This window comes from Periplaneta americana, chromosome 1 (genome assembly GCF_040183065.1).
Source record: "Periplaneta americana isolate PAMFEO1 chromosome 1, P.americana_PAMFEO1_priV1, whole genome shotgun sequence".
Lineage (NCBI taxonomy): Eukaryota > Metazoa > Arthropoda > Insecta > Blattodea > Blattidae > Periplaneta > Periplaneta americana.
Genome location: NC_091117.1, coordinates 175,071,080 through 175,085,814, shown reverse-complemented (window position 1 = coordinate 175,085,814; position 14,735 = coordinate 175,071,080). Strand labels below are relative to the sequence as shown.

Here is a 14,735-nt window from a genome sequence, read left to right as displayed (position 1 = left end):
AATTAAAAATAAACATCGAAAGAAAGATGAGTAAGCACTTTCTTATTGCCGTAAGAGCTTTTCAAACACAATTTAATTATTTCATGAACTTAAACACAGGTCTCACAAAACATGATAATTATAAATTATACATACACTACACTGTTCATTTATCACGGGTCCTTTTTGCTGTCTATTTATTCTGTTCCTTTCATCGAGTTTTCTTTGGATTAAGATTCGTGGAGTGTTATCTAACTTTGGAGATTATTTTCAAATTTTTCTCGCCTTAACTACTTGGATTGGTCTTGTAGACTTTCTAGGCCGATCTTCTTCATCAAGAGCAAGGCTATGCTTAGAGATGGGATGTGATCAGAAAGCAGCAGCTCTTGAATGTCCAGGCTGTCCCTTTCTTGTATTTGGATGTTGTAATAAACATTATTTCACGTAAGAACTCTAAGAATACGAATTGTAGGGCGTCAATTTGGAGTCAATTTACACGTTTCAGGTTACCTAAAATATCTGTTTTCTATATGTCGAGGATTCAGAATGACAAGGTTCTATCTAGTGATCAGTCAATTTTACAGGAGAGCATTTTAAAAGTTTAGTTGTTGATATTAATGAGTGAGTGAGTGAGTGAGTGAGTGAGTGAGTGAGTGAATGAATGAAGTGCATTTATTGATATATAATAAATTATACAAACTCATGTACGCAAGATCCTTCGCCCGAACCCGTATGACCATTCGTGTTACAACTATGCACAGTTTGAATCTTCAAAGAAAACAAAAACAATACTACTAATAATAAAATAGTAAAACAACAGTTATTATTATTACTACCGTTATTAATTATCACAATTACAACTAATCTAACTTCATACCAAATTTCACAAAAATAATAAAAATAAAATAAATGTAAGATATGAAAGGAAAAAAAAAAAAAAAAAACAGAGTGAAATAAATCTATACTAATATTAAATCTGTAGCCGAACTTTTTCTGGTAATTTTCGATTTTCCAAAAATAATTGGTCCTAACATATATAATTAACCACCCTGAAACCGAAAATCGTTTTTTTGAAATTTTTGTTTGTATGTCTGTATGTTTGTTACCTTTTCACGCGATAATGGCTGAACGGATTTCGATGAAAATTGGAATATAAATTAAGTTCATTGTAACTTAGATTTTAGGCTATATGGCATTCAAAATACATTATTTAAAGGGGGGGTTATGAGGGGACCAGAATTAAATAAATCGAAATATCTCGCTTATTATTGATTTTTGTGAAAAATGTTACATAAAAGTTTCTTTGAAAGTAATTTTCGATACTTATTATTCCTTGAAAAATTTTGATAGGACTGATATTTAATGAGATAAATTAGTTTTAAAATTAAAATAACTGCCATCTAAGGCCGTATAATGAATTAAAAAACAAATGACTTCGTCTATAAGGGGCCTTGGACAACAACAATCGAAAGCTATGAAAGATAGCCTACAGAGAATGTTTCTGTGTTTGTATGAAGTAATGTCGGATGTTAAATTAACCGATTTGTATAATTAATTATTATTTCACCACTGGAAAGTGTAGTTTATCTAGATGGACATAATGCTATAATGTTATTAGAGTAACTTCTGATATGATTTAATATAATATAATATAATATAATATAATATAATATAATATAATATAATATAATATATAATATAATATGTAATATTATATAATATAATTTAAGTTATTTGAAGGGTTCAGTACCATAGTGGGCCAAGCGCCATTTACTGAATACGTAGAAAACAAGGGTTAAAATTAAGTTATTACCATAATTCAATGGAAACCTATAACAAGTAAAATAAAATATACACATTAAATCTAAATGATGTCAATGTTCATTAAACTATGGTTGCATGTAATAAAAATTAAGAAACATGTTAAAGGAATTGTCATTGCACCAAATGAGTGTCTCTGGACCAAAATGATCGCATTTTAATTATTTGGATGCAATTTAAATTAAGTAACATATTAAACGATTTATCCTTCTATCAAACACGAATGTTCCCTGGATCAAATGTCCTATTTTAATTATGTAATTACTTTATATTTATTTCTAACGGGTGCAGCGGAGCGCACGGGTACGGCTAGTAAATAAATATAAACAATTCAATTCCTTATTGTAACTGCAACAAATAATCCAAATAATAAATATGAAGGCAATACATAAAAAACGTACGCACGCAATAAAAATAAATAGATAAAAACACAATAAATACAGAAAGAACATTATCCCCTAATTACCTCATTCGTTCAGTGTTGATACTACTCATTACAACACTAATAAATAACTCTTTCCCTTATTTCCTCGACTCCCTCCCCCTCGGCCAGTTCCACCCTCAACTGTCGAACTTTTTCCATAAATTTTCCCACACTGTCATAGAATTTAGCGTTATTTAATATATCGTATGTTGCGAAGTGCCCCCTGCTAGATGTAATGAAGGACTCTGGCAGGAATCGTTTCCTCAGAGCTACTGTGGGGCGTTTATGGGGTAGGAGAGAAGTGGTGGGGATTAGTGATAGGACCGGAATAATTATTGGGTTTCCGGAGGTTCCGGAGCTGGACGCAGAGATTTCACGGGGAGAAATTAGAAAAGCGGTTTTCTCTTTGAAGAATAATAAAACACCAGGCTGGGATGGTTGTTAATATAATCAATGCAGATAAGAACCTTTTCAAAAGTAACTTTATCACGCAAAATAATTGAGATATCAACATATAATTTATATGGTAGATAGCTATGAAATAGCAGAATTCAATGCAACAAAAATCTCAATTTTGCTAGAAATGTCGGATAGAACCTTGTCATTGTGAGCCCCAGCTGTGTCAATTTTGCTCATACATACCTACTTTTTGCCTAAAATGCTATTTTTTATGCTTTCTTACCTTTCTCCCCTTATTTAGTAAATATATTCTATACACTTTCATATCGAAATTGGACAGAAAAATTTTCTCGCGCAAAGAATTGAAGCAGTTATTCAAAGAAAGACCCAGCTCGTCAGTTTAAAATTTCATAGGATGAACAAAAAACTGAAACTCTTAGTATTAAATACCGACACAAAGTTAATTCTTTAACATTATATATATATAAAGCACTATCAAGAAAGTATGATATTATTTTATCTTTCTGTGACTGCTTGGAAAGGCTTTAATTATAATTTGAAAATGACACATTTGGCCCTTCTTCTAGTATACTTCTATTTTAAAAATAAAATTCCTTTTAAATCCTTATTATTAATATAATTTGAACAAAAATAAAATTCTGTGCTATTACATTAAGTAAATTCAAGCACATGAGACGTCGCTCTAGGAGAACTGGAACTCCAAACTACAAAATGTAGGTACTGAGTTATATAAATGAAATAATAGTCTTATGAATCGAAAATGTCAGAAGAAGGGCCCAATTGTAAATTATTCTACAAACTGATTGTATTGTTACAATAAGGCGCCGAAAGCAATACTTGGGCTTTTTTTCCACCAACCGATATTCATTAGGCCTGCATGTTTTTTTTCAGGGCCTTCTTCTACTGAACAAATGCACCTTCTAAAGAAGTACGATAAAATAAAAAAAGTTATTTTTTGAAAAAAAAATTTTAGTTGGGCCATTTTTTGAGCAGCCGCTTCAATTGGTTTTTGTAACTTTTTGGCCATATACATCAATCAATTCTCTTCCATAGTAGCAGACTAGCCACCATATCGCGAAGCAAGTAACGTATCAGCGTGGCTGATCTGGAAAGACTGAATGGTTTGGGAAACAACTACAAGATGGCACAGTGATCGCAGTTCCACAACAGTCGATTACATTAGTACAGTCGAACTTCTATAACTCGATTTTTCGACATCTTGAAGTAATTTTTAATATCCCGGCAGAATCTTATATAATTTACATGTAACTTAATATTATTTCTATATATCGAAGTTCTATTACTCGATTTTTCGATATCTCGATGAATATTTATCTTACCAACAGAAAATACATTTTTAACTCGATTCTAAGGTGGAAATGAAGTTATGTAAACACGTATACGTAAAATTGAATGAATGTGATGAAATACCATAACTTTAACAAACATTTTAGGCTACATTAGTATTTTCTTTCTTTTGAAATAGTCCTTCTTCAGGAATCAATGCATAATTAGCAATCCTACTCCTGCAGTCACTACAGGCAAGTATCTGTACCGTAACGTTATAGCACAATGAGCACCACTGTCTTTGTCTCAATCTTTGTTATGAATTGCTAAAATCGTAGTCCTGAAGAGAAAAGGAGAAGTGTAAGTATATAGACAACCTCGATTTCTATATGTTGAAAGTTAAGCGGTGGTACTTTTGATCAATAACACTTCATGGTATTTTCTTATTTTTTAACAACTCAAATTTTCGATAAGTCAAAGCATTATCAATTTCCGAAAGCACTTCGAGATATCGAAGTTCGATTGTATAATATGCAGACACTAGGCATCAGCTCGTATTGGAAAATTTATAGAAGTATGTTTTCATTGACTTGAATATTGTGACTGCGCAAGATCTAAAATAGGCAGCCTTCTTTGGATCAGATGGCATATTTTACATGTGTATCAGTAAACTGTTTGTATTTATTGAATTTATTTACTTGAAGTATCTTCGATTAAGTCTTTCTGACATGCCCAGAATTAAAGTTTTCTATGTTTACCTACGTTCAATATTTTGTTGCCCATTTTTAAATATTTTCAATTTTTTACCTATTATACTTTGTTTTTGTACCTAGGAATTCTCAGCCTGTTGACGATAAAATAAATTATTTTCAAACAACTTCCAATTTTGTCACAACCCTACCCTGAAGCACAGTCTAGTATATACAGTCACGAAGCTCAATACGTAGTAAATATGCATCCATAGATAGTTGCTAACTACTAGGATCGCTACTATCGCCTCATAGTACCTGCACAGTCTATTGTTCCTAGTATCCTCATAAACTCAAGCTTCGTGACTGTATATACTAGACTGTGCCAGAAGTACAGTTGTATGTCTGGTAGGCCTACTAATCCCCATTTCAGTTTGGTTGATAGGCTTTCCCCTCTACTCACACTCTTTACCGTCAGTGAAGGGGAAGATGCTACTGTCTATCTTATTAACGTTTGACTAATTGACTTTGAACATAGTGAAAATTCTTATTATTGAAAACGTTTACCGGTAATCTAGATCTCGAAAATCTATACTAAGCGTTTATATTTCATTTCATTGTTGTTTATATCAACTGGCACATTAAAAAGCTACTGACAGCAGAAGATAAATGTTTTCTTCACTGCTAGTTGCTACCCTACAGCATAAACGACGGAACAATCTGCACTGTGTCACTCCCCCCTGACTTCATAATACAAACTAGCATCCCTTTATTTAATTAATTATTAGTTGAAAATATTGTAAAAACGACACTAAAATATACTTAAACATGTAATTGTCAAACATCTGTGTCACTGTATTTTATATTCATTTATATACTTTATTTAATATGTTATTTTCTTGTATGTACAACTTGGGGGGTGCAGGTATAAGAGGTAACAGCTACCGGTCTGTTATACTGACGGACTCAGGGCAAGTAGAAGGGGAAATAAATGCCTTCGCATCCTCTCAACTTGTATTAAATGTCGTTTAGTAATGCGTCTCGGTTCATGCGCATGCGCTTTTGTCTTGCTTTTATATAAGTATAGAAGATAGTAAATTTAGTCCTCATTGTGAGGTTTTGAAAAGTGGTACGGCAGTCTAAGTTACCACAGAGTTTCTCAGGTTCTCGCACATCGAGCACCATAAAACGAATATTTGAGGTTATCAGTACGTGTTCCAAAGCCTTCTCGAGGAGCAGAAATCAATGTTCTCACTCGAACGTATCCCCTCTTGGAACACCTTCCTCTATCTATAGCAAGATAATGTAGAAGTAATAGATTTTTCTTAAAGGATTGTTGGTCAGTAGTAGTAAACCCTACGATGGTTCCAGGATGATTGGTCCACTACAGTTATGTCCATTTTTCATCAAGTCCAAGGAAAAAAGTCCATAATCACGTTATGTCCACAAGCGTCTTGTCTACTGAACGTAACGTCCATACTGTTCTCCAACCAGGAGATCAACCGTGAAAGGAATGTGCTTACTATTGCGTCATCTATTGGAGCGAAGTAGATATTATCGTTATAACGTCGGTTTAAAAACCATGCGCTCTCCTGCATATATATGGAGAGATTAAAAGACCAGGAGATTAACAGTGATCTAATTTTGTAACTAGGGTAGTATAAACATGTGTGTGTCAATGTTATTGTTTGTGCTGTGGGAGCTAGCCAACAGAGAAACGAGTATCCACATGTGTGACCTTATGTCATCTTATGACATCAACATTCATTCACAGCATTACCCCGCTGCGTTTCATTCCGGAAAGACTTTCTCGTGGTTGTAGCACAGTAGACGTCCACAAGAAATTTTTGTTTAAAAATATGGGACATAAATTCAGGTATGTATTTCCCACATGTAGACAATCAAAATAGTTCATTACAATATGTGTCCGGAAATGCTTTATTTCCGAGTTATGGCCTTCACAACATTGAAATTCACCGGAACGTTTTTCTTTTCGCAGGTCGTTGCCGTCAAAAGAGACCTTAAGAGGGCACTCTGACAGTTCATTCCGAGGCGAAGGTTACATTCAGTGTTGTGTAGGCGTTAGACTTGTGCGACATGTATTCAAATCAAGAGCTGGCAGAGATACACTTCATGTACGGTAAGGCGGACGGCAATGCTGCGCTGGCTCGTCGTTTGTACCAGGAGAGGTGTCAATGTTCCTCATACGACTGTCTGGAGACTGTTGAAAGAGTATCAATTGCATCCTTATCATTTGCAACGTGTACAGGCCCTGTCACCAGCAGATTACCCTGCACGAGTTAGGTTCTGTCAGTGGTTCTTGCAGCAGTGTGGTGTAAATCCCAACTTTCCTGCCTTAGTATTATTTACAGATGAAGCACAGTTCACACGAGATGGCATAACAAATTTCCACAATCAGCATATATGGGCGTATGAAAACCCACGTGCAACTGTTCCATCTCATCACCAGGTGCGGTTCTCCCTCAAAATGTGGGCCGGTATCATTGGTGATCGATTAGTTGGACCCCATGTACTTGTAAACAGATTCACGAGGCAGGCGTACACAAACTTCCTGGAAAACACCATACCTCATGTTTTAGAAGACACTCCACTGATCAATCGTCAACACATTCACTTCTTGTATGATGGCGCTCCTGCACACTTCAGTCTTACGGCTCGCCGGTACTTGGATCGAAGGTTTTCTGATCGATGGATAGGTAGAGGTGGCCCAATTGCTTGGCCTCCACGCTCACCTGATCTGGACCCTCTCGATTTCTACTTGTGGGGCCATTTAAAATCATTGGTTTATTCGTCTCCGATGCCTGATTTGGAATCCCTTCGCAATCGAATTGTGGCATGTTCTGAGGACATACGCATCGGGATCGTGTTCGGGATCGTGTTCGCAGGTCAATGAGACATCGATGTGAGGTCTGTATTCAAGCAGGAGGTGGACATTTTGAACATCTTCTGTAATGACAACGAACAGCGGAAAGAAAAACGTTCCGGTGAATTTCAATGTTGTGAAGGCCATAACTCGGAAATGAAGCATTTCCGGACACATGTTGTAATGAACTATTTTGATTGTCTACATGTGGGAAATACATACCTGAAATTATGCCCCGTATTTTTGAAACACCCTGTATACAATGACTTTTACTGTCAATTAAGTATAATTCAAGATACATTGAGGAAATTGTGCGGAATTACCATGTATATAGAGAAAACAGTGACGTTGATAGATATCTTAGAGGCATTAGTTAGCGGTTGAAACTGTATGCAGAAGAACTTCCTTATGATGAAAACGATAATGAAGCAAATTAATGGTATTTTTATAATTGAATAAACATATGTTACAGTTATTATGTAATATCAAAATTCTAAAATAATGTAGATCTGGTTGACACTATTACTTCCATCGTATTAAAAGTAGGCTTATGATATTTGAAATTCGTTATTCCTTCAGATTTGTGGATCTTTTAAATCAGGTATGCTCAAAATTGTAAAAGCACTTATTACACGGATGATGCTGCACTGCATAACACACACTGTGTATTAACTGGGCTCCGCAACTACTCGTACATTGCAGCACCGCTCGTGGCATAGTTCTTACACTCTTACAAATGCGGATAATAAACTGAATTTGAAAAAGGAAACAGTATACACTGTAATATTCAGTTATTACATTATTTATTATATTTAATATAGTTATGATATTATTATATCACAGATAATGTTATTATCATATTCCACCTTACATTGCGGTCTATTCAACATGTGCATTCTTTCCTGCAAGTAGGCCTAATCGGAAATCTATTTCCAACGAATTTACTGCAATGCGCAGCTGGCTCAAAAAATGCTCAATGTTAATCGGGATCTATGTTTGGATTTAGCAACCTTCATTCTCTAAAATAAAATTGTTCGCACACATGTCGAGGCGAAGGTAGCTAACATAATGGCAGCGAATTAGCTCATCTTGGGATATTTCGTCTTGTTCATTTTTTTAAATAGTTCTGTGCTTGTCAAGTCATATTCTCTGTATTTATTTATGAACTAGCTTAAATTACCCGGCGTTGCCCGGGTTTTAAATTTTGGTCTATTTCTAAATAAACTGTTTGTTAGACTTATCGGAGACCTCGGCAAGGGAACTATATAAAACCAAAACGAACCATATTTACTTATGTTTTCTCCTCCCTAGTGACGAATATTAAAGAAAGTGCCACTAATATCCAAAGAAACTGACTAATCGAAATAATTCCATCTCACCTATGAATAGAGTTTTAACAACATTAAGACCTTATGCTACAGGGATATTTAAGATATTTAACATTGTGATTGACGATAATATTTATCGTACCACGGCATTATGCATTATTAAGCCTTTCTGCCCACAATATATTTAATTTCCTTCAAGGCCAAACTACAATCTGTAACGGATGGATTCTATCAAATACATGGATTTCAGGTGTTTTTCAGTAACGGAGACTATACTCATCAGAATTCACTCTCCTGGAGAAGGCAATGTAGAACACTACCACAACAGAAAATCATATTTTTCTATAAACGGCCAAGTCATTAGTGACCATAACTTATTAATAAGAGACGGGTTAACAATAACAGTAAAATAGGCTCTATATTATTATTGCAATATTATAATATTGTAATATTATCACAAATATTACTATAACTTATAATAATTGCTTAAAATCGATTGGCTGTAATAGCAATACGTGGGATAAAAACATTATCGTCTTTCGTTTTTCCAGTTAATATTGCCACTCATATTACGTTTCGCATGAATTTTTGACACAAATTCTTGTTAGTGCATAATTTTGGTGAGTCAATATTTCGCAATAGTAAGTCTACTGTGGCTATTCAATATTAAGTAAATTATGTGGTAGCAATCCTTGTAGTTTGAAAGAATTCTAGAATTCAATTGGATAAAACAGTCTGCTCACTATCTACAAAACTGCATCGAGGAATTCATAATACGGTCCTGGACTGCGTAAAGATACTTATTGCATGAATTATCTAGTTTTAGCCTTCATGATGTGTAACAACAATGTAATTTAATTTCGTGTTAAAATTTCCAAGGCCTCGTGAAAGTCTATGTTGAATACAACAGACAATAATAAAGAACAGTTGACTGTAGAAGATTTTGCATTTTAATATAATACATGAATATTTGATCTATTTATTTTTATTTTTTATATATTTAATTAATTTAACTTCCATTTGCACAATTTTAATGTAGCCTATGTTCTTCTCCTAGTTATGAAGGTTAAATGTGCAAACTTTGGCACATATCGGTCAAAGCATGTAGATTTGTATAGAGAACACACATACATACATACATACATACATACATACATACATACATACATACATACATACATACATACATACATACATACATACATACATACATACTGGACATGGAAAAACCGGTGCTTACTTACACAGATTCAAGCTGAGGGACAACCCGTCGTGTACGTGTGGAGCAGAGGAACAGACCGTCGACCACCTCCTTTTCGAGTGCCCGAAATTGGACAAAGAAAGACTAGCGTTCCAGCGGGAAATGTTAAGGAAAACTGGCAAGTGGACTTTCACAAAGCTTAAAATAATGCAAGAACATGCGCATACATTCACAAACTATGTCAATGTTATAAATTTAGACGAGTAAACGTAGGATAATTTAATCTAGGATAGATAAGAGTAGGCAATAGATATAATGAAAGACTCAAATTTTCACAACAGAATAATAGACCTACATACGCTTAGAGAGTGACAGAAACGAGACATAATGTGTTATATTGTAAACATACAGGTAGCAAGGCATATAGTATTACCTTTATTGTAATGGGACATGCCGTTCAACTAATATTAAAAAAAATACATACATACATACATACATACATACCCACATTCAGTTTTATATATTAAGATTCTACGTTACTTTGTAAATCAATTAACTCGTTCTGGAACTACACTCTCACGGATTGCACTAAATTTGCTATGAAAGGATCAACAAAAAGATTAATATCACTCTCCATACGTCTAAAATCACTCAATCTATGTTCTGTGAATTCACATTTGAGCTGATCCAGTAGGCTACAGAGATATAATTAACTACATTTTGTTCAGGCACCATATATCTCTTTACAAGTTCACCATCCGTAAAGGGTTTTAGTGCCTTAGCTAATTCCCAACATACTACATAACTTGCTCCTAAACATGGATTCTGAATTGTTCGATTCTCTTCAATGTTTGACCTTTCATAAAGTGCTTTCAATTCTTGAAGCTGTAGTGCACGTTGCACCCCTGAAAAATTATTTTATCAAAACACGTATTTCTGCTGGAATAAAATCACAATAATAATAAAAATAAAATAATAATAATAATAATAATAATAATAATAATAATAATAATAACGTTGGTATATGAATACATATTACAGAAAACAGCTTGTCACTTCGGCATGTTCTGGGTGGCAGAGCCTATAAAGTCGTTTCACATTGCTCAGTCGTATTCCTGACAGTACCTTACATCATAGTAAACACTTTACGTTTTCACTGAACGCAGAACATAAATATTCTTCCTCCCGCACTCTATGGAATGATCGTTTGCTTACAGAAGGGTTTGATTGTCATTGTGCCGCACTGTTTGTACGTTTACTAAGTACTTGAACTGCCTTCCGCAGTCATCCGTGGAGCTTCGAACGAGGAACAGCACGCTCTACATTGGAAGGTTGTGATTACAGAACGCAATCGGGAGTCAGAGAATGAGCATACCTGTTTTAAATTATGGACAAAGCATCTGTGGACACAACTACAAATGGACCTGTAATGTAGTGGACTTTAAATAACTGGACCTATAAATTAATGGACTTTAGTGTAAAGGACAGAAGTAACTGGACATTTGGACTGTGGACATAAAAAAATGGACATTTTGTCTGTGGACATAAAGAAGTGGACATATCACCCGTGTATCCCTACGATCTTACCAGTGACGTAAAGATTCATAACGTCGCTTACATTTTCATGGTCGTGAACATCACTAAGAACAAGTTTCTTCTGGATGATTATCTTCATCTGATATCGCAAAGTCTCGCCGCACTTTCCCATTCTTTTATGAACCTTAATTATATTACACCGAGAAAACCGTGAAGTGGAGAACGTTGGTTGAACGAAAGTGTAAAGTTGAGGGTAACACGAGAACGGCAGACCACAGACCGAGTCTACTAAAAAGTGTCAGCGACCCGAGTCTTCGGAATTTTATAAAATCTGCTCTTGCACTAACAGTAAGGGACATCTTTGCGACTCCATACAAATTGTTGATTAATGCTAATGTTTTTAAATAATTGATTAAATGGTGATCTTACTCGTGTAAATTGTGTAAGCATGTGCGGCTTACAGCTGTTTCGGTGCTTCTTCACACCATCCTCACAGCCTACTAGATCTCGGCGTCATCTCGAACTTCGCTGCCTGTTGTGTGGGTGCGTTCGATTGTTGAAAAGTGTTGAAATGTAGTGTCAAATAGTGTGTGTGTTCTGAAATTTATCTGTGTGTTGAGAATTTGATCAAGGTGTGTTTTAGTGTGTGTGCATATTTCATATTGTTCTAGTGTGTTGAGTTTTTGGTTTTTGGGTTGTATGTGTAGGATTTCCACATCTGTATTTATGTTGTTGTATGTGTGATTAGCATTAGTTATGTGTTCGGCATATGTAGATGTATTGTGTCCTCTGGTTATTGCTTTAATGTGTTCTTTATATCGAGTTTGGAATGATCTGCCTGTCTGTCCAATGTAGAAACTGTCGCAACTATTGCATGTGAGTTTGTATAAGCCTGTGTGGTTGTATTTATTTGTTTGTGTTGTTTGTGTGTTGAGATGTCTTTGTAGTGTGTTTTCTGTTCTGTATGCAATGTTGTATTTCTGTTTTCTGAATGAGGATGCGATCTTGTGTTTTTTTGTTTTCGTATGTTAGTGTGATGTATTTCTTGTGTTCGTGTTGTGTTTTGCGTGTTTTTGTGTTAAGTTTTTGTTTTGTCCTCCTTATGATGTTGTTTATTATGTTTGGATTGTAACCGTTTTCTTGTGCTATGTATTTGATTGTGTTCACTTCTTCATTGTAGTGTTGTTGGCTCATGGCTTGGCATTTGTTACGGTGATGTCTAGGAAATTTATGGAGTTATTCTTTTCGAGTTCCAGTGTGTATTGGAGTTTTGGGTGTATTTTGTTTATGTATTGGTGTAGTTTGTGTATTTGTCGTTTGTTTCCTTTGTATAGTATGAGTATGTCGTAAGTGTTAAAAGTAGTGTACGAAAGATTCAACATGGGCTAATGTTTCGTTAAAAAGAAAAAAGCGGAAAGTGATAGAGACAAAATGAAGTAATTGGATACCAATACATGAAAATTGCAAATAATAATAATAATAATAATAATAATAATAATAATAATAATCAAATCCTTGCATAAGAGTTATTGCACTTACCTTGGTCATATCTGGAGAAGAATAGATGAACCATTGTTGAGTGATATTTGCCAATAAAATCCGTTGCAATATTTGCCATGACATTGACTGTAGTTCTATTTGCTTGTACAGAATTTGTGAACACAATTATACAGAAAAACAAATTGTTCATTTTAGTCTTCATTATTTATGAAAAATTAATTTTGGAATAAATCGAATCTCTAAATCTGTCCACGAATTTGTTAAAAAGAAAAGTAGCGCGAAAAAAAGATAGCTTTCTATGTGTGCTGATTTCTTACAACTCTTTCTTGATAATGGACTCTGTATTCGTACATACTCAAGTATGTGTGTAAAAGACTCTTTAAGAATTTTCGAATAAGCATGTATGGAAAATATAAACGAAATTAAAACATAAAGAACAAATAAGTAAATGTGAAAATTACAAATACATATTATAATAGCCCTATCCCCAATTCTTAACGGACAGAACTTACTGCAAAAATGCCTCGCCGTGATTGCGTATTCGGCCTAGGACTGATTGTTCATTATCTATGTATATTTTGGGTTGTTATAGCTGGGGACTAGGGTTTCTATGCATAGACATTTCGCTTGCCCACGCTACGAGCGTGCTAAACTAGCCCCGGCTATCGACTGATTACTTGTACAGGATTCACAGCGAATAGGGATTATAAAGAATGGACACTTCGCGTCGGTACCTTTGATGTAGCCGGACTGATTTCAATGACCTTCAAGCCAGCTAAAGCATGAGATTCTGCTTTCTCCCTAGAGTTGGCGCTGACATCACACCAGTTAGCAGTCGACACAGCGGAAATATAACACATATAATTAATACATCTAGGTACATTATGTACTCAAATAAAATAAATTGGATCCATAAAATAATAAATCCGTCATTAACTGTAATGTCTAGACTCTAGAGTTACTTTATAATGAGAGTTGAGACGTTGACTCCAACAACAATTAAAATATGTAATGATGTGATAGTGCTGAAAATGGAAAAACAAAACTCTTATGAGAAGTAAAACCATATACCTATATTATATTATATACAAATATTGAACGAATTCGATACTTAATTTTATAATATGTTATATTATTTTAAAATGTAATTTATTATATCTGAAATATGAAATATTATTATTACAACTAGTTTGCCACTGAGAAATAAGGAAAAGCCGTTAACTTGAATTTATTTGAAGCAAAGCGTTACTGGGTTATGTAATAAGGCAGGCGATGTTTGGGTCCTGTCTCTTAACTCTATTCTCATTTATTATCTTAGCTTATGCTCGATTACACTAACCTCTAGCGCTTGAAAGTGGAACTATACGCTGGCGCACAGAGAAACAAAACACAGGAAATTTCGCTCAGTGTCCATTCTTTATAATCCCTATTCGCTGGGATTCATATCATATCGCTAACACTGGTTTATGAATACAAAAACGTTAGTTCGCTGGTCGTCCACCGGAAGCCCGCGCTAAGAATGTCTGTGAATATGGCCCTTAAAGTCTTACTAGCCACACCACCACAACCAATGTGTATTTTCTAATGTCAAATGAGAAAATGAACATTCTAATAGCCTATTTATTTGCACCAAGTCTTAACCCCATGCTGTAGCGGTGACACTAAA

At 34.7% G+C, this 14,735-nt stretch overlaps 1 protein-coding gene across 1 annotated transcript in view; it reads right to left on the bottom strand.

Moving 5' to 3' along the window:
* The window catches only part of LOC138694775 (probable glutamate receptor), a 33,842-nt gene extending 22,101 nt beyond the window's left edge, over nt 1–11,741 (bottom strand). The window contains exon 1 of the mRNA XM_069818875.1: nt 11,652–11,741. Coding sequence (XP_069674976.1) covers nt 11,652–11,741 — 90 coding nt within the window. The remainder of the gene's footprint in view (nt 1–11,651) is intronic.
* Between the last annotated feature and the right edge of the window lie 2,994 nt (nt 11,742–14,735).